Source organism: Durio zibethinus, chromosome 28, assembly GCF_047325235.1.
Source record: "Durio zibethinus cultivar Kanyao isolate XHJ-2024 chromosome 28, ASM4732523v1, whole genome shotgun sequence".
Lineage (NCBI taxonomy): Eukaryota > Viridiplantae > Streptophyta > Magnoliopsida > Malvales > Malvaceae > Durio > Durio zibethinus.
In genome coordinates this window covers 7,077,741-7,099,668 of record NC_143189.1, presented here as the reverse complement: position 1 = coordinate 7,099,668, position 21,928 = coordinate 7,077,741, and the positions used below count along the sequence as shown (strand labels likewise).

Genomic DNA, 21,928 nt, shown 5'->3' with positions numbered 1-21,928 from the left:
TCTAATTGTTGTCGATCCTAAGTCTAAAATCCAACTCAAAATTATAAAAGTCAAAATTCAAAATGATTAAAATACTAAATACACAATTAAATAAAAATTTATCAAATTAATTTTGCCAATGAATGCTCTTAAATCATTTTTTAATTTAGTTAAATTATAATTTGTAATAATATTTTATATTAAATGTAATAGTGATAATTAATTTGATAAATTTTAATTTTGTTGAGCAAATATTACCTAATATGACAACCTTAAAATTTTTTTAAAACAAGAATATTCTTCCATTGACATAAAAAAGAAAATGAAAAAAATATACAATATTTTTCCAAATAATGTTACAAAAATTTTGAAATCAATACGTTTGTATATTTTTCATTAAAACATCATATACCACTAATCTTCTTTGTGATATGGAGAAAATATAATTATGTATAATCAATTAATCTTTCATTTTATTTTTCTACTTAGGATAATCTTTCATTGGTAATTTCTATTAACTAAATGTAATTGTACATTCTATCAATTGAAAGTTTAAATTTTTTTTATTTAAAAAATTTTATAATCCATAAACTTTTATTATATAAAAATATTAAACTACATATTTTTAAAACTAAAATAAAATCTTAACCTTAATACTTCTCATTTTTTAAAAAAAAAAACATTCAATTCTAAAAATAACAAACTTTTTTGTGTAATACTTACACAATTTATAATAATTTCATTTTTAGTATTAACAACATAATTTTGCATGAATAAATGTATAAATACATTCAAAAAATAATTTCAATAAATTTTGTTGCACCTTAAAAGAATTCACCTAAAACAATTAATTTTACTTTCCTTAATAATTTTTATTTATAAAATTCATATTAGATCGTTCAATCGCTAAAATGACAAGCAAAACTAGCAATTTAATACAACTGAAAAAATTAAATAACTTTGTTATATAAACTAATTATATATATACATATTAACTTAAAATTTGAGAGAAAATTAAATTAATTATTATTTCAATTAAGACGAACAATTCTTATAATAATTTGAAGGAAATTAATTTTACATAAATCATTTAATGCTATGGATGAAAAGTCCAATTAAATTTTTAAACGAATTATATAGTACTAATTGTTGTTGGAAAGGTACAATTGATTTGTATTTAATTTAATATTGATTTTTGTTTATGGGAATAACAATTATAATATTCTAGAAAAAAATACAAAAGAGAAATTAATAATAGATATCAAACTAAACTGTAAAAATGATTTATTAAAGAATTATTTCAAGGAACTAAGAAAATTTAATTATGTTATCAATGATCAATGATTAACTCATAAAACATATAAATAATAAAATCATTAACATACATATATAGTTAATATATTAAAACAAAAATTAAAAGACAAACAATATATATACTTAAATGATTTAATCAAGATTATCTTTAATGAAATTATTTATCAATATAAACTGCATATACAATTATTTTTATAACAACTAACAAAACAAAATTCATATATTTATTTTATTCTTATGCACATTAAGTTTTGATTTCTTTTTATTTGTATTTTCATTTAATGTGAAAAATTATTTTTTTATGAAAAATAAAAAAATCTTTTTACTTATAAAAAAGGAGTATAATAATAAAAAAGGTAATTTAAATTAAAATTTATAAAAACTACTAATAATATTTTAATCAATTACTTTTAATATTTTTAAAATTAAAATTTTAATTATAAAAAAATCTAAAAATAAAAAATTCATTTAAATTAAATTTTATAAAAATATTTATCTAAAATATTTTAGTCCTTCAAGTTTAATCACTTTTGAAATTAAAATTTTAAATAGTTTAATTTCACATAAACATTATTTTTAATTTTAGTTGATTTAAATTAAATTTAAATAAATTAAGAAAGGTTATATATTTAAAAATAAATTTATTAATTTAAAAATTTACAAAAAAATTTAAGCCAGATACCTTTGAAATTCACACTTTTATATATAAAAATTATTAAAAACAAAAAGCAAACAAACAACATATTAATAAACAATAAATAATCAAATTTTAAACGAATTTTTAACAAATCTGTTCAAAAACATAAACAAATTAAACATATCTCTATTCATGTTCAATTTATGTAATAAAAGAATATAAAAATATTATTCAAAATCATTTTTTAAATTTAATAAATGAATAAAAACAAACAAAAATCAAATGTATTCACAAATAATTCATGAAAGCTCTGGTCGTTTACACATCTAAAAATAAATACAATAAAATGTAACAACTGGGATGAACGGGGGAGTAACACTTCAATCGAGGAAGTAACACTTCAATTTCAAAACGGAGGATCAATAAATGATAACACTGATTCTTTCGGTATTCTCGTCCAAGTGTTTCCATCTTCACAGTCATCAAGCAAAATCTTAAGAAACAAATAGACACAACATGCTTTAGTCACCTTCCTTCTTGGCAATGACATCCCAACTTACTTGACTGAAAATCCAGTTCCTGCCTTCATAACATCAATGGGAGTTTGTTAGAAAACATCATCTTAGAACTCATACGCCTAAACTACAAACTAGCAATTACTTGGTTCCATTTGTTATTAACATTAAAAATAGATGATTACCAAGTCTACGTTCCACTGATCACCCAAAAGTATTATGGGGGAATTTCCTCTTGACATGCTTTGAAATCAAAATTACAAACAAGGATGTCACATGAACTTCAAATACTAGCACTAACATCAAAGCTTTAAAATTAAAGCATGCACTAACAAGTGATGTTGCAAGAACCCACTCGATTCATGCAGGTATTCTTAAAAGATGACATTTAACAAGCTTAGAGCTCAAATCTCAGCATATGTAGCCCTTTCTTTTTTTCTTAAGTTATGTCCTCCTCTGCACTATAAAAAAGTGACATTGCAAGTATTCCAATAAAGTGCTGCAAAGGAGTTTGAAAAACTATTATTGCAAATTTAAAAGCAAAAGGAAACAGCATCAGGAAAAAGCAAATCCTTATCACATGACAGTTTTGCAGTAATATTTTCAGACATAGGAAAAATTTTAGATAATTCAACCCCAATTTCAGAATAAGTATATGCCCTACACTTGAATTGACTGTAAATTGAACAGATACTAATAATGAAATATAAGAAAACCTTTGTAGTGGTTGCAATTGCAAAACTCCAAACTCTTCAATAGAAGAGCAGTGAACTTGCACGCATAGACCATCAATTATGATGCTAGGGATATGAGAAATTTTAAGCCAGTCCTCTCCTGTCTCCTTTCTGCAACGATCTGAAAGAATAGGACTCTGACATATATCTAATTGCTTTAGACTTGTATTCTGAAGAATGTAGCCAGGCAGTGTCCTTAACTTTGGGCAGGAATCAATTGTTAGGGAACAAAGCCTTGGCATAATACTAATATGTTCTTCTTCTTCTCTGCTTTTTAATGGGATCCAATAATCCCACTTTTCCATGTCACAAAACTCAAGATGTTTTAAACTAAGAAAGGCAATGATAGATGATGAAGATGAGGATAATGCCGATATCTCTTCTCTTTCTACACCCAAAAATTCAACTCCCACTTTCTCCACTCTTCTCATTTTCCCTATGTAAAGTGATTCAAGGGATGGCAATTTCCCCAAGGGAGGCAATAAGTTTAAGTGAAAGCATAAACACAGTGAAACATGCTTTAGCTTGGTCAGATCCATCATCCAGTTGGGGAAAATGGTGGTGCTATTGTAGCACCATATCTCCAACTTTTCCAAGCAAGGAGGTGGTTGTAAAGCTTCAAGAAGTCTTCCATCATCTCTTCTCAGCCATGTCTCTGGCATCAACCCCTTGGAAATAGTAAAATCTAGTATCAAACTGCGGAGGCCTTTCTTGTTTTGAAGTTCTGCTCTCTTAGCTTCAGTCGCATCACAAACTCCTAATCCACTTATCTTCAGATGTCCTCGAAGATGCATTAAGTTTTGAAGATCTCCAAGAGTAGATGCTCCGCTGTTAGTGCCACCATCCACTGCCACGAACACCCTTAGTGACCGAAGGTTTGTTAATCTTCCAATTCCTTTCGGCATTGCCATCAAGCTCACGTCCGTCCATTCATTATCAAGATGCCTCAAGTTGATTAATTTTCCAATTCCATGTGGCAATTCTTTAAGACTATCGCACCATGTGAGGTTTAAGGTTTGTAAATTACATAACTCGCATACTGATTCAGGTAATTCTTTCAATTTTCTATTATGTTTCAAGTTAAGGTATCTCAAATGAACCAATTTTCCTATTTGATCAGGAAGTTCGTCAACTGAATTTCCAAACAAACTGCCACTCAAATTTAATGTCCTTATACAAGTCAGTTGATCAAACAACTTGGGCAAAAATGTGCTTACTGATGAAGTATCATGATTGCTTGAGTCAATAAGGAGACTTCGCAACTTTTTGGAGTAGCAAATAGCAGGGTCAGTTGGTACAAGTTCTTTGCCAATCAATGTTACATGACGAGCCTTTTCACAAGAAGAATCTGCTCTGAACTCTTGAAAACCATCATTTACTAGCACCAAACATTCAGTTTTCGTTAAAAGTTGAAGAAAATCATGTACTATATCATGCATTTTAAATTCCAGAATACCATTATCATGTTCAACCCTTTTAAAATCCTGAAAAAAAGAACGCATCATTAGCTCGTCAAAATATTCCTCACCCACAATCTCCATCTCTTCACCCCGCACTCCCTTCAGGTAATCTTGAGCCATCCACAACTTGATCAATTCATCTTTGCTTAAGATCTTGTCTTTAGGAAAGACAGCACAATATGAAATGCATTGCTTAAGAGCTGAAGGTAACTCGCAGTAACTCAAAAATAATGGAGGGAAAAGATCTCGCTCAGCCTCTTCAATGCCCCATATTTCGCTATCCAAGACACTTTGCCATTGTTCTCTAGTTCTCTTGAGCCGCAGCAGGCCGCCTACAATCTTTGCAGCAAGTGGCAAGCCGTGACACTTTTCTGCAATTTTCCTGCAGATATCTTTTAAAATTTCACTCTCCTCTCTTTTCCTTCCATAGAATGCTCTATGGCTAAGTAATGAAAAACATTCTTCTTGAGACAAGGTAGGTAATGGAAATAAGTTTGCTGTTGCTGTTCCCATAATTATAGCAACTCTTTCATTACGGGTGGTTATCAAAATTCTACTCCCAATAGAGCAATACTTGAGGGAAATTTTCAATTGCTCCCATTTTGTTGCATCTTCAGTCCACACATCATCCAACACAAGGAGTATTTTCTTCCCCACAACATGACTATGAATTTGCTTCAAAATGTTGTCCTTTCCAGCTAAATTTGGAGTTTCACCTTTAAATGCTTCAAGGATCTCTTTGGCAATCCTTATCTCGTCGAAAGTGTCTGAGACACATATCCATATTCTCTTGTCAAAATGACATTCAACATCATTGTGATTGTAAACCAGCTGTGCAAGAGTCGTTTTTCCGATTCCTCCCATCCCTACTATAGAGATGACATGGAGGCTCGCCCCTCCTCCGTTACTATTCTCTCCCACCAACATGTTCACCAGAATTGTTGTCTCTTGACACCTACCATAAACCTCTTCTTCATTGATGAAAGAGGCAGTTATTTGCCTTTTGGGTTCTTCAACTCCCTTCTCTAACCCAAGCCTATACCTTTCTTTTTCAGTAGCTATACAATCGAGTTGTTCATTCAAGCCTTTTATCTTTGAAGCAATACTATAGTATAGAATACTATGAGAGGTAAAGGAAGAGATAGAATAGCGTATCTTCTTTAGCAAGGGAAAATCTTCAACTTCTTTTTGTTCTTTCTCAAGTTGAGATTTGAGTTTCGCAGAATTCCACTCATCTAACACATCATCAACATCATAGGCCACATCTTTGAGTTTCTTTAACCAATTTCTCACATTGAAATCCTGTATCTGTTGAAGGCAAACGATAAGATTTATTGTAACGAGTGGAAATGCAAAACAAACGTATTAACAAGTATACATTCAATGAGCAATTTTAACCCTAAACCCTAAACCTTAAACATTCTCATGGCTTAGATTTATTGAAATCAAAATTTATAAAACTTTTTCAGTTTCATCCCTTGTCAAATATATATATTCTATTTCTATTTCTATTACGGAGGAAAAGTATTCACAGAGGGCCCACTGTTTGACATTATAAAGAATCCGAACTCCATATATAAATAAAAAAAAAATCTAAATATAATAATGGGGGATGCGGCAACTCGTACCTGTTTCGATTCTGCATCTTGAAGAACTGAATGGATATCCTGAAAATGGGTTGTCATTTTCTGGATTTCTTCTTCAAGAGCCAGGGCAACCCCAACGTTGTGTTTTATCTCTTCAGGTACCATCATCAACGAACCCAACTTCTCCACAACTGCTGAAACAATTGATTTCGCCATTGCTTCTTCTTCAGATTAAAAAAAAAAACTATTTCATAAGAAGAAACACACACCCCCCCTCCCCCCCCCCCAAAAAAAAAAGAAGAACTGTGGGCTGTTTTTGCTTTCTTGTGAAGGTATAATTGGTAATAATTTATTGCTGTATTTGCACGCAAAGCTCCATAAAATATATTAGCCTTCGTCACTAAGGAGCCCGAAGGTTATAGAAGTATTTCACATCTAATAATTTTTTAATATTTTATAATTTTATATATAAATTAATTTTTTTATTTATTATTATTTAATTTTAAATTAAATATTTAATATGATATAAAAATAATATTTTTCATTATTTTTTAATTTATCATATGAATTTTTTTTATTTTTATGATAAAAATATGTTAAAATAAATTATTTTACATTTAATAAATTTTTAATTTTTTATAATTTTATATTTAAATTATATTTTTTTGCTTATTATCAATTAATTTTAAATTAAATACTTATCACGTAAATCCATAACTTCTATACTTTCCGTAGTCTCTAGTTCTTAGAATAATAAGTTTTTCTGCTGTAAAATCACAATCACAATCACAATTTATCATCGTACTTTGATATTATGATATTTCATTAGAAATTAAAAAATTTATATAATAAAAAACAATGTAAATAATAGATGAGATTAACAATTCAATTAAAAAATATAAAAAATTATTTTATTTATTTTATTTATCAAATAAATAAAAATATTATAAATTATATTTTTATTTTTATTTTTATAAATAATAACATTAAATAAAAATTCATCTATATATATTATTTTAATAAATAATATTTTTTTATTATTAACAAATAACAATATTATGATCCAAGTAGCATGAACAACACCTTTACAGTGGTTTTGGCAGAAGTTCTACAACGAATGACTTACATTTTATTTTATTTTTTTAATTTAAAGCTATCGAAATTTAAATTTTAATAATTTAAATTAAAATTTTAATATTCTATCAATAACTTACGTATCAATAAGTTGCGTGACCATTACATAAAAGAAACTATAAGACTTTAAATCACTAATCAAAAGAAAATAAATAAATTCCCTCTGCCAGCAGAGTAAGTTGCAGCTGGCTAAACTAATTTACTTGAAGCAATCAAGATTTGAAAAATGTAGATCAATTAGTCACGCAGCCTTGATTCGAAAGGCTAATCATGAAAGTTCAGGAATGAAGAATTGAAGATGAAAACCAATGAGCTACTGAATTTGCTTAATTAACAGTCATTTGGTTCAGTTAATGCTGAGTTGGCATAAATCAGCTTTGATGGATAGTTGCTCAAGTTATCTCCCCCAATTGAAAATTTTCCCCGTAAACAAATTATTGTAGCAATCAACATGACAGTATGACACCTAAACATGACAAAAACAAATCTTCAAGCTTAATTTAAATAAAAATTACAAGAAAAGGTACCACCACCAACACGTTACACGTTCAATTAGTACTTCGAAAAGATGTTATATCAACTTTATTCACACCAAGCTTCAACTTTATTTTTTGTCTTTTGGTTCGAACTCTCGACCCTGCAGACGACTTTGTGGTAAGCTTGAGGTTTTTTTTTTTTTTTTTTTTGGTGCAAGTAGTTACTGGTAAGCTTTTTCCTTTTTACCTTTAAACGGAACTTAAAGAACAACAGGGCAAGCCAGCCTGCAACTTCCGTAACTGTATCAAAGGTGATAGTTCCCGGGAACTATCATCATGGCCCCTAGCCAAGTCTTCCAGCATATACACGACCTCGGACAACACCTTAACGCCATTAAGCTCCAGATCTGCCTCCACTTAAGACGACAACATCGCCCTTACGTGACCATGTTCCATGTTACGTGCCCCAGCATCTTCCCTCTGTACCCTACAGCCACGTCCAAGCTGGTAAAGTCCATGGAATACACGTCACTTTCAAAGTAATCAACAAAGATATATCATATATCTACAGCTACGATAGGTATTATATGAACTTGCATACGGTTACGTGCATCCGTACAATCTTAACTTCAGGGTCAGACGGTCAGAAAATGCACACCCAGGCAGCTTACAACACCAAGGAAGCAGTGCATAGTATCGAACAACCACGCCACTGAGTCTCTGTTAATAATTTAGAATGTAATGTATATCACATTGGATAAAAAAAATTTAATTATTGATAAATAAAATTAATTTTTGTATTAATTTTATTTATATTTTAAATAATTATATTTGAATAAAAATAATAATTATATGATAAATGATCAAACTATTTAAATATAAATAGATTTTTTTCATAAAAGTCATGATTATACAAAAAGTTATAACCATTTGAATAAAAATTTATATTTGTTCATTCATTAGAAGTAAATCTTTTAATATAACTATTTTCACTACTTCTATTTAAAAAGTTTTGAGACTTTGTTGTATTCTAAAATTATAATTATCTTTAGGAAAATGCTCTTCACGCCTCAAAGCCAAAGTTCTTTTCTATTATTTTCGTTTTTTTATTTATTTTTTCTAACAATTTAAATGCAATTATGTGAAATTCGCATTTCGCATGAGGAAACTACAAAGAAAAGAAATTAGCAAAGTTGACAAAATCGACTTTGGAAATAAGTGTGAAAAGTTTCAATTATCCAAATGGTTTTTATATTCTACTAAAAGAATTGATGATTAACAATTCGTAACAGACCTTGAGTCCATTGAATTTTGCTTTTTTTTTTTATTGACTATTCTTTTAATTTTTTGATTTTGAATTAAATTATTTAATTTATAACTCATAATTTTAGTTTTGAGATATAGTGAAAGTATAAAATTATGTTTATTTTAAAAGCTATGAGTGATTCAAAAATGTTGTGAACATAGAAAAAAATTAAATAGCAAGATGAATACTATTTGACCCATTTGGGTGATGGACATGGATTTGCTCATGGTAATAAATTGGTAAATCGTTTCCATGATGAAATAGATTCGTAAGTTTCCATAAGTTGGCATGAAAGTTTCAAAAAGAGACGATAGAAAGCATGAGTATACTTAAAAAAAATTTGAGAGTGATTATATTTGACATCATTCTTATTTACGTATATTCTTATATTGAGTTTAAATAAAAGTTTTGAAACTTTTATGAGAAGAAAATATTAAATATTTACTATTTATCTTTCATTAAAAGTGGATTTGGAGGCCTCCTACTTTAAAAAAAATAAATAGTGAAAAGATAAATGAAATGGTAACTTAATTAAGTATATATGATATCTTGATAACTAAATGGCACATTCTTTAATAAAAAAAATGCATATTTGCACATGGTGGAAGTAATAAGAATAAAAAGAAATAAAAATTATCACCATAGTGTTGTAAGGTTTTAGTAAAATTTTATGAGCAAATTATAGAATCTAATAAGTTTAGTATAACTTATTAAAGTAAAATCATAAAAAATCCCTTAAATATCTTTAAAGGACTAAAATGACTTGGCTTATTCATTGAGTTTATGCATTTATCTAGAAAGTATAATTTTATTAAAGATATATAAAAGTATTTAAATAGAATGGTTGAAATTTATGAGTGTAGAGTTGTGATCACAACTAATATCATTTATTTCTTAAAATGACAAGAATAAGATAAAAATGTCTAGAGCATATAAATGATATGCAAAATAAAAAATTTAGACATATTAGCCTAAAATAATTATATTATAGAGTCAATCTCAAGTGAAGGTAATTATCATAAAAGAAAATTAAATACTAAGATATTTGATTAATAGTACTAGCTACAAGTATAATGGATTTAAACCCGTGCTATTATATACCAATAATGAAAACTCAACTTTGAATTAGTAACTTCTAATTATAAAGTTTAATGGGTAAAAATAAATTATTGTTATGTGTATATTAAATACTAGTAAAATCTATTTAAATTTTAAAAACTAGTATAATCCATTGTATAGGGAAGATGGATTTTTATACTCTTAATGGAGTTTGTTATTTAAATGTTTAAAATAATGGAGACATACCGAAAACTCTACCTATATAAACATATAAGTGATGCAACTTTAACAAGAAAAATTGAAGTCTCTCTTTGTAAATATTTATGTATAGGATATTTACATAACTATAATAGTACTAAAACGGTTGTAAAATTTTGACAAAAAAATAAATAAGTGTTATGTGTGCTATATCTTTAATTCTTAATACTAAGAGTTGAAATTTAATTTGTGAACACCATCAACTTCGCTAGAATTTTAAGATATATACGTCAATTTAATGTTTAAATCGAGAGATATCTTCTTATATTTATAATATTTATTAGTGTGAAAAGTTAAAGATTAAGCACTAACATTCCAAACTAATGGGAGATTGTTAGCAGTTTAGAATGTGGACTATCCTATATTAGATAGAAAATTTTAATTATTGATGAGTAAAATTAATTTTGTATTAGTTTTATTTATATTTTAAATAATTATATTTGAATAGAAATAATTATTATATGATAAATTATCATAATTATTTAATATAAATAGATTTTTGTTTATAAAGATCATGATTATATAAAAAATCATAATAATTTGAAGAAATATTTTATATCTGTTCATTTATTATAAATAGATATTTTAGTATAACTATTTACACTATTTCTATTTAGAGAATTTTGAGGTTTCATTGTATCTTAAATGTATAATTATCTTTAAAAAAGTATTTTTTAATCTTCAAAGTCAAAATTTTTTTTTATTTTTTTATTTATTATTTCTAATAATCTTTAGGGTGATAGTAGGGCAAAATGACGTAGTTTTAATCACGAGGTTGGTGTGGCAAAGCAATGTAGTGGTACGGCGACAGTGGTTCTGCTGGTGGTGAAGGTTGTATGTGTGAGAAAAATGTTACTTAGGACTTAGGAGTGTGTAAGGAAGAGAGAGTGTTTATGTTCAGAGGAAGGTGGGTTTTTTGTTTGCTTTCTCTTTATTAAGTTTGTTTGTGACTGTGGCCAATTGTGAAAGTTTTATTTCTTCTCTTTGTAGCAGAAGAGATTTGGGTTTTGATCATTTGATGGAAAAGCAATGAGAAATGATTAGTTATATGGTGCAGCAAGGGTGTTGGGTGATTTTTGTTTGCTGAATATTTAAGCCAAAGTACTATTAAATTTAATTACTAAATATTTTGCTGCAGATATCATTCTGTGTCATTGTCAATGCCTTGAAACGGTTTGGTAAACTTTTCCGGATGGCTAACTTTAGGTATACAAGTTGTAAATAAAACAGAAAAAATGTCATTTGATTGTATGATAGACTCTGAAAATGAAAATAATGATGTTGATGATGAGATTGATAAGATTAATTGTTGTAATAATAGAATTGAGATTTAAATGAATGATAAAAATATATATTTAAACATAAATACAGAAATAACGATGAATGGTGGACTATTCAACTAGAAGTATCATAATTAAAAATATCTTTTATTTTAATTTTAAACTAAAGTAATGAACTGTCTTATGACTCAATGGTTCACCGATTTTTTCCCCCAATCCCCTGAAAAAACAATAAAAGCTGAAAATGCTATCCAAATGCAAGAGCGATACAATTAAAAACCACCAATTGCAAACTTTCTGAGATTGTTGCTTGGCAATGTAGATGTGAGAGCAATAAAAGTCAAGTCCTTAATTTATACTAGGTTCTCTTATGCTTTAAATTTGTTGGAAATTTCAGTTTAAAGGGTAGATAGTACAGCAATTTATATTATAACCCCAAAAGAACAAAGAGATTGAAAGTTTCTTCATTTTCTTAAATCATCTTAAAGCGCAGAGCTTAAATAACTTTGCTCCTTTGTACTAAATGTACCTAGAAGAAAAGAAATAAGTATAATAAAATGCAACAATTGGGATGAACGGGGAAGTGACACTTCAATTTCAAAACGGACGATCAAGGTACGATAAATGATAACGCTGATTCTTTCACTATTCTCGTCCAAGTGTTTCCATCTTCACTAGTATCAAGCAAAATCTTAAGAAACAAAGAGACACAACATGCTTTAATCACCTTCCTTCTAGGCAATGACATCCCAACTTACTTGCCTGAAAATCCAGTTCCTGCCTTCATAACATCAATGGCAGTTTGTTGAAAACATCACTTCAGAAATCATATGCCTAAACTCCAAACCAATAATTACTTGGTTCCATTCATTATTAACTTTAAAAATAAATGATTACCAAGTCTATGTTCTATTGATCACCCAAAAGTTTTATGAGAGAATTTCCTCGACATGCTTTGAAATAAAAAATGTAAATTAAGATGTCAATTAACTTCAAATACTAACACTAACATCAAAGTTTTAAAATTAAAGCACGTATTAATAAGTGTCAATGCATGAATTTATTTAATTAATTCATATAAATACTTTTAAAAACTAATATTTAATAAATTTAAAATTTAAATCTCAATGTAAATATATTCTTCTCTTATCCTAAGTTACATCCTCCCTTGCACTAAAAAAAAGTGACATTTCATGTATTCCAATAAAGGCGACTTGAAACAAAAGTCAACTGTTGAATATTGCCTATAATTATTATATTTTCTAACAATAACTGACTATCACGTTGCTTGCTAAGAAGAAAAACAAATGACATAAAGATAATTATAGTTCATACATACCTCTCCTTTTTTATACACATCAATTTTCTTGAAACGCTTTGAGGAAATTGTTAGAACTTGACAAAGAGCTGAAAAGCAAGCAAATAGTAGGAGTTAATTAGTTAAGGTAAAGATACAATAGCATTGATGCAACACTGTTTTTCTTTTCTTTTCTTTTTCTTGCAGACCAGAGGAAAAAATCAGAAGTTCATTTTTGCGAGAAAGCTGCATTAAAAATTAGAATTGAGAGTTTTAAACACAATACACTAACATGGATATGAAAAAAGACACAAAAATGATAAAGTTTAAAATTTTAACAAAAATCATGTGAGCTTGGCAAAAATAAAATAATATGTTTTGAATTTAACGTGTCGATATGAATTATGACATAATAATTTTTGTGTTGTATACGTATTAACATGAAATATATAAACACAAATATACGAATTGTGAATCTAATAAAACTAATTTATATTACTTAGAAATATTCTTCATTTCTAAAATATAATAAAATTGAAAGTTTTAAACACAATTAAGTGACATAGATGCGAAAAAAGACACAACAATTATAAAGTTTAAAATTTTAATGAAAATCATATGTGGGTTTGACAAAAAGAAAATAATATGTTTTGAGTTTTACGTAAAGACACGAATTGTGACATGACAATTTTTGTGTTGTATACGTATTAACACGAAACAGATAAACACAAATACACAAATTGCGAGTCTAATAAAACTAATTTATATTAGCTAGAAATATTCATCATTTCTAAAATATAATCATTAGACAAAAAGTAAGTATGGAGTTAAAATAAAATTTGCTGCAAAGAAGTTTGTAAGGCTATTATTGCAATTAAATTTAAAAGCAAAAGGAAACAATATCAGGAAAAAGCAAATCCTTATCACATGACAGTTTTGGATTGACGTTTTCAGAAATAGAAAATTTTTTTGACAATTCAACCACAAATTTAGGCAGAGTATATGCCCTACATTTACTGTAAATTGAACAGATACTAAAAATGAAATATAAGAACACCTTTTGTGGTGGTTGCAATTGCAAAACTCCAAACTCTTCAATAGAAGAGCAGTGAACTTGCAAGCATAGACCATCAATTATGATGCTAGGGATATGAGAGATTTTAGGCCACTCCTTTCCTGTCTCCTTTCTGCAACGTTCTGAAAGAATAGGACTCTGACCTATATCCAATTGCTTTAGATTTGTATTCTGAAGAATGTAGCCTGGCAGTGCCCTTAACTTTGGACAGGAATCAATTGTTAGGGAACCCAGCCCAGGCATAATACTAATATGTTCTTCTTCTTCTCTGCTCTTTAATGGGATCCAATAATCCCACTCTTCCACATCACAAAATTAAAGATGTTTTAAACTAGGAAAGGCAATGATAGATGATGAAGATGAGGATAATGCCGATATCTCTTCTCTTTCTACACCCAAAAATTCAACTCCCACTTTCTCTACTCTTCTCATTTTCCCTATGTAAAGTGATTCGAGGGATGACAATTTCCCCAAGGGAGGCAACAAGTTTAAATGAAAGCATAAACACAGTGAAACATGCCTCGGCTTGGTTAGAACCATCATCCAGTTGGGGAAAATGATGGTGCTATTGTAGCACCATATCTCTAACTTTTCCAAGCAAGGAGGTGGTTGTAAAGCTTTAAGAAGTCTTCCATCATCTCTTCTCATCCATGTCTCTGGCATCAACCCCTTGGAAATAGTAAAATCTAGTATCAAACTGCGAAGGCCTTTTTTGTTTTGAAGTTCTGCTCTCTCAGCTTCAGTCACATCACGAACTGCTAATCCACTTACCTTAAGATGTCCTCGAAGATGCATTATGTTTTGAAGATCTTCAAGAGTAGATGCTTCGTTATTAGTGCCACCATCCACTGCCACGAACACCCTTAGTGTCCGAAGGTTTGTTAATCTTCCAATTCCTTTCGGCACTGCCATCAAGCTCAAGTCCATCCGTTCATTATCAAGATGCCTCAAGTTAACTAATTTTCCAATTCCACATGGCAATTCTTTAAGACTATCACACCATGTGAGGTTTAAGGTTTGTAAATTACATAACTCGCATACTGATTCAGGTAATTCTTTCCATTTTCTATTATGTTTCAAGTTAAGGTATCTCAAATGAACCAACTTTCCTATTTGATTACGAAGTTCGTCAACTGAATTTCCAAACAAACTGCCACTCAAATTTAATGTCCTTATACAAGTCAGTTGATCAAACAACTCGGGCAAAAATATGCTTACTGATGAAGTATCATGATTGCCTGAGTCATTAAGGAGGCTTCGCACCTTTTTGAAGTAGCAAATATCAGGGTCAGTTGGTACAAGTTCTTTGCAAATCAATGTTACATGATGAGCCTTTTCACAAGAAGAATCTACTCTGAACTCTTGAAAACCATCATTTACTAGCACCAAACATTCAGTTTTCGTTAAAAGTTGAAGAAAATTGTGTACTATATCATGCATTTTAAATTCCAGAATACCATTATCAAGTTCAACCCTTTTAAAATCCTGAAAAAAAGATCGCATCATTAGCTCATCAAAATATTCCACACCCTCAATCTCCATCTCTTCACCTCGTACTGCCTTCAGGTAATCTTGAGCCATCCACAACTTGATCAATTCATCTTTGCTTAAGATCTTGCCTTTCGGAAAGACAGCACAATGAGAAATTCACTGCTTAAGAGCTGAAGGTAACTCGCAATAACTCAAAAACAATGGAGGGAAAAGATCTCGTTCAGCCTCTTGAATGCCCCATATCTTGCTATCCAAGAAACTTTGCCATTGTTCTCTGGTTCTCTTGAACCGCAGCAGGCCGCCTAGAATCTTTGCAGCAAGTGACAAGCCGTGGCACTTTTCTGCAATTTTCCTGCAGATATCTTTTAAATTTTCACTCTCCTCTCTTCTCCTACCATAGAATGCTCTATGGCTAAGTAATGAACAACATTCACAGGGAATGTAATGGAAATAAATATACTGTTGTTGTTCCCATAGTTATAGCAACTCTTTCATTACGAGTGGTTATCAAAATTCTACTCCCAATAGAGCAATACTTGAGGGAATTTTTCAATTGCTCCCATTTTGTTGGATCTTCAGTCCACACATCATCCTACACGAGGAGTATTTTGTTCCCCACAACATGACTACGAATTTGCTGCATAATGTTGTCCTTTCCAACAAAATTTGGAGTTTCGCCTTTAAATGTTTCAAGGATCTCTGTGGCAATCCTTCTTTCATCGAAAGTGTCCGAGACACATCCATATTCTCTTGTCAAAATGACATTCAACATCATTGTGATTGTAAACCAGCTGAGCAAGAGTCGTTTTTCCAATTCCTCCCATCCCTACTATAAAGATGACATGGAGGCTCGCCCCTCCTCCGTTACTATTCTCTCCGACCAACATGTTCACTAGAATTGTTGTCTCTTGACACCTACCATAAACCTCTTCTTCATCGGTGAAAGACGCAGTTATTTGCCTTTTGGGTTCTTCAACTCCCTTCTCTAACGCAAGCCTATACCTTTCTTTTTCAGTAGCTATACAATCAAGTTGTTCATTCAAGCCGTTTATCTTTGAAGCAATACTATAGTACAGAATACTTTGAGAGGTAAAAGAAGAGATAGAATAGCGTATCTTCTTTAGCAAGGGAAAATCTTCAACTTCTTTTTGTTCTTTCGCAAGTTGAGATCTGAGTTTCGCTGTATTCCACTCATCTAACACATTATCAACATCATAGGCCACATCTTTGAGTTTCTTTAACCAATTTCTCACATTGGCATCCTGTATCTGTTGAAGGCAAAAGATAAGATTTATTGTAACGAGTGGCAATGCAAAACAAACGTATTAACAACTATACATTCAGTAAGCAATTTTAACACTAAACCCTAATCATTCTCATGGCTTAAATTTATTGAAATCAAAATTTATAAAACTTTTTCAGTTTCATCCCTTGTCAAATATCTATATTCTATTTCCATTTCTATTATGGAGGAAAAGTCTTCGTATAGGGCCCAATGTTTGACATAATAGAGGATCTGAACTCCATATATAAATAAACAAAAAAAAAAAAAAACAAACTCTAAATATAATAATGGGGGGTGCGGCAACTCGTACCTGTTTCGATCTGCATCTTGAAGAACTGATTGGATATCCTGAAAATGGGTTGTCATTTTTTGGATTTCTTCCTCAAGAGCCAGGACAATCCCAACATTGTGTTTTATCTCTTCGGGGATCATCATCAACGAACCCAACTTCTCCACGACTGCTGAAACAATTGATTTCGCCTTTGCTTCTTCTTCAGATTCATAAAAAAAATACCAACCTACGGTCCACTCCAAACTATTTCATAAGAAAAAGGAAACCCCAAAAAAAATTGTGGGCTTTTTTTGCTTTCTTGCGAAGGTATAAATGGGAAAAACTATATTTTCTAGTACTTTCCTTTTTTGGTAAATCTCTCCGGTAATTTCCTGTTACTATAATAATAGGGTTTTTATATTGTAAAGTCACAACCACAATTTATCAATTTTATTTTAAGATCAGCAGATATAAGTAGGATGGCAACGGGTAGGGACAGGACGGATTTTTGCTCGTCTCGAATTCGATCTGATTTTACATCCGTCAAATTCAAACTTGATTCGATATGAATTTTTTTATTTTTTTTAATACTCGAATTCGATTCGATCCGAAATTAATAAAATATTATTTTTTAAAATATAAAATATTATTTTTTTAATATAAATATTTAAATATATAATTATATAAATATATAAATAAAAAATTATTTTAAAAATTATTTTTATATAATATCGGATCGGATCAGGTTTGTCTAAAACTCAAACCCGATCCGACTCCGACCTTTCCTTAACGTTATCTGATTCGATCCGACTCGAAACCTAATTTAAAAAAAAAAAATCGACCCTATAGAGTCTGGTCGAGGGCGAATTGAGTTGACCACCCTAGATATGAGATGTCATGATAACTCATTAGAAATTAAAAAATTTTAAACAATGAAAAATAAGGAAAATGACAGAACAGAATCAATTAAAAATATAAAAACAATTTTATTTATTTTATTTTTCTAAGAAATAAAAAATATTTTAATTTATGTATTCTATACTTATTTTCATCTATTTTTATAAACAATAACATTAAAATAAAAATTCAACTATAGATATATATTATTTTAATAAATAACATTTTGTTATTTTTTCATTATTAACAAATAACAATATTACAATAATAATTAATACAAATTTTAGTATTCATCTTAATAATTTTTTATTTTTTATTTTAAAATATCAATTATTTTATGTTATCTTTTTTAATTTTAAAATAATATTTTAATTATTTGTGCTATATATTATACAATTTTATTTATATGATTTTTTCTAATCTTAAAAATTTATTAACATAAATCACAAAAATGAAAAGTGACAGTTATACCATTTTAATTGTATGATTTTTCTTTCATAGATATTTTGATTACAAATTTTGACGTCTTTTTATTAAAAAGAATCAATATATTTGAAACGTCATTCAGTCCAAATATAACATTTTTTACTGTTACATAAATATTTTTACTACATAGCAAAAAATAAAATTACTACACAAATATTTATCCTAATAAATTTTTAAGATCCTAATAAATTTTTAAGGCTAAAAGTTATATAATGATAACTTTCAAATATTAGTGAAATTTTACTGTTCCCTTCACTTGTTTTTGTTAATAAAATTTAATTATTTATTAACTAGTTTAATACATATTTACAAAAATAATAATTAATTAAAATTTTACGTTACTAAGTTAATTATTTGTGTTATAATAATATTTTTTATAATTTTTCTTACATTCTGTTACGTTTAGAATTATCATAACTCTTTATTATTATATTAAGACACATTTTACACATTTTACAATAAATTATATAAATTTTACGTTTTCTCTTGTATGTTTAAGCTACCAAAACTTTTTATTATTATTTATTAGATTTTTTTTATATATTTACATGAACAATAATTAATTAAAATTTTATATTACAAAATTAATTATTTAAGTTATAATTATATTTTCGTATGATTATTCTTATATTCTAATAAATTTAAATTTATCATAACTTTTTTTTAGTCTCTTATGACACTTATTACCCATTTTACATTAAATGATATTAATTTTACACTTATTCTCACATATTTACATTACTTATTTGCTTTTTAAATTTTTGATATTTTTAAAATATATTTACAAAAACATAATTAATTAAAATTTTACACTGTAAACTTAATTATTTTACGTCATAATAATATTTTCTTACAATTTATCTTATCTTCCATTACGTTTAAAATTATTATAACTCTTTCTTAGTGTATATTACAATACTTCTTATTCATTTTATGCTAAATGATACGAATTTTATGATTCTTCTCACTTTTTTACATTATTTATTTGTTTTTTAATTTTTAGTTATTTTGATTATATATTTACAAAAATAATAATTAATTAAAATTTTACATTCTTACTTAATTATTTATGTTATAATAATATATTTTTACAGTTGTTTTTACTTTACATTATATTTAGAATTGTTATAACTCTTTCATATTGTGTTACAATATTTCTTACCTATTTAACAACAAATGGTACTTTTACATTTTTCTCATTTGTTTATGTTACCTATTGGTTTTTTTAATTTTAACTATTTTCCTTATATATTTATAAAAGTAATAATCAATTAAAAGTTTATATTATCTACTTAATTATTTATATCACAATAATATTTTCTTATAGTTGTTCTTATTTTTCATTATTTTTAAAATTATAATAATTTTTTCTTACCCATTTTACGCCAAATTATACAAATTGTACGTTTTCTTACTTATTTATGTTGCCTATTTGTTTTTTAATTCTTAGCTATTTTCTTATGTATCTACAAAAATAATAATTAATTAAAATTTTATGTTATCTACTTAAATATTTACGTTACAATAATAATTTTTTACGATTATTTTTACCTTTCATTACATTTAAAATTATCATAACTCTTTAATATTGTTTTACGATATTTATTGCCTTTTTTACACCAAATGATAGTAATTTTAGGGTTTCTCTCACTTGTTTACATTACAAATTTATTTTTTAACTAGTTTATTACCGTGCAATGTATAAATTATTTTTATTTATTTAAATATATATATGTATAGTAACAAAATAGATTTATGTTTTTTTTTATTATTGTAAATATTATAATAAATTTACTTATTTATTATAATATAATTAGATTTTGTTACTAACAATTTAAAAATTATCCACGTAGATATATATTTGGATAACTAAATAATATATATGAAGTAGTCATTTATTTAAATTTTAAAAATTTTAGATAATTAAATAAAATTTTAATTTTTTTGACAAATAGTCTAAAATTAATAAATATCTTATATGTCATTATAAAAAAAAATTTAGAAAATTTCTTACCTGTAAAAAAAAAAAAAAAAGCTATCTACCTAAAATTCTACATAAGTCATTTTCAACTTGTAATCTTCTATGTTGTAATATACTATATATTAGATATATTAGATTAATTTTTGAAGCCAATAGTGCAATTATTTCAATGCATAAAAATGTATTTATCCATTCTAAGTTGGTAAATTTATGAAAGAACACATGAAATTACTGGCAACTAAACCAAAACTATGCTCATTGTCCCCTGTATATTCAAACAAAACCTATTTTTAATATCTTCACATTCAAGGAAATGCAAAACAAAAAAAATTGAAAATATTTCAAAGCAAGAACAGCTTTTTAAGCAATTTTGTTAAAAAAAATTAAAATTTTTATAGGAACTAAATCTCAACTACCTCACTTTCTCAATGATGATGGATTAGAGCTTGCAAGCGAGGTCTTGCGATCAAATATTACACTTCAAATTCTTATGTGCCAAAACTCGTTTCTTTGAGTTCTTAATATGATGAGTTTGTTTTTACTTTACCAGTCGTTCCTACTTTATCATTAAAATAATCTAATGAAAAAGGAAATTAAAAATTAAACTTAATCAATTTTAGTGGAGCTATGCATTCAAAATTTATGATATATATGTATATATTTACATATTCTTAAAATTTGACTAAATTTAAAAAAGAAAGATAATTTTTGAATTTGATATTTTTGAATTTAAAATTTATACAAAATTTTTAATCTTTGATAGATTCTCGTTTTGAATTTAAATAATTTATTAAAAATATTTATTTTATAAATAAATTTTAGAGGATTATATATCTAAGAAATTTTTAAATTTTAAATTGTAGATATCGATTTTGTCCGGATCTACTATTTTCAGTTCTAGTTTAATATTAATAGTAATAATTTTAATAATAATATTAATAATAATATCGGTTTAATTAAAAATTAAAAATTAAAAATATTATAATAATGATTAAAAAAAAAGAAAAGACAAAAACCAGAAGGTTGGTATGGCGCCGCTATCGCCCCTATCCAGCCCTTTGCCTGACTCCATTTGATCCAACCACCCTACCTAGTCCCATCAGACCATTAACCCATGTGACCAGACCGGACAACCACTAGACTAGACGCCATCTCTACGGCCGTTCCTACAGCCACCCCCTATAGCCCTTAAGACACCCATACCAACACAGATCAGACTCTATAAAGAACCTAGCTTCATCCCCTTCTATTCTCTCTCGGACACCCAAAAAAATTCCCAAAAATGCGATAAATCCCACACCTAAAAAACCTAAACACTGCTTTCTGCCACCCCCAGAAACCCCAAACTATTCCACAACTAAAACAATAACAAAAAAAAAAAACAACAAACAAAAGACAAAAACAAAA

At 27.9% G+C, this 21,928-nt stretch overlaps 1 protein-coding gene and 1 pseudogene across 3 annotated transcripts; both read right to left on the bottom strand.

Annotated features, from left to right (window-relative positions):
• Positions 1 to 2,139: 2,139 nt before the first annotated feature.
• LOC111280518 (putative disease resistance protein RGA1) lies at positions 2,140 to 6,662 on the bottom strand. 2 transcript variants are annotated; one of them, XM_022867995.2, is made up of 3 exons: positions 6,268 to 6,662; positions 3,162 to 5,947; positions 2,140 to 2,509 (listed from the first exon to the last, which is right to left on the bottom strand). In XM_022867995.2, exons 1-3 carry the CDS (start codon positions 6,439 to 6,441, stop codon positions 2,452 to 2,454), a joined length of 3,018 nt encoding a protein of 1,005 aa, XP_022723730.2. In that variant the 5' UTR covers positions 6,442 to 6,662; the 3' UTR covers positions 2,140 to 2,451. The 2 variants fall into 2 exon arrangements, with proteins under 2 accessions (XP_022723730.2, XP_022723729.2); XM_022867994.2 differs by having other exon boundaries at positions 2,140 to 2,513; positions 6,268 to 6,609.
• Positions 6,663 to 12,354: 5,692 nt separating this feature from the next.
• Positions 12,355 to 21,673, bottom strand: LOC111281220 (putative disease resistance protein RGA1; annotated as a pseudogene). The gene is made up of 5 exons (XR_016335047.1): positions 21,634 to 21,673; positions 17,157 to 17,404; positions 14,093 to 16,869; positions 13,078 to 13,145; positions 12,355 to 12,519 (listed from the first exon to the last, which is right to left on the bottom strand). The product of XR_016335047.1 is annotated as a putative disease resistance protein RGA1 (transcript).
• Between the last annotated feature and the right edge of the window lie 255 nt (positions 21,674 to 21,928).

Coding starts and splice junctions, on each gene's coding strand:
- LOC111280518 (XM_022867995.2), bottom strand. CDS start 6,441: ATGGCGAAATCAATTGTTTCAGCAGTTGTGGAGAAGTTGGGTTCGTTG. Junction 5,948..6,267: donor AAGATGCAGAATCGAAACAG/GTACGAGTTGCC, acceptor TGCCTTCAACAG/ATACAGGATTTCAATGTGAG. Junction 2,510..3,161: donor CAATTGCAACCACTACAAAG/GTTTTCTTATAT, acceptor TTATGAAGGCAG/GAACTGGATTTTCAGTCAAG.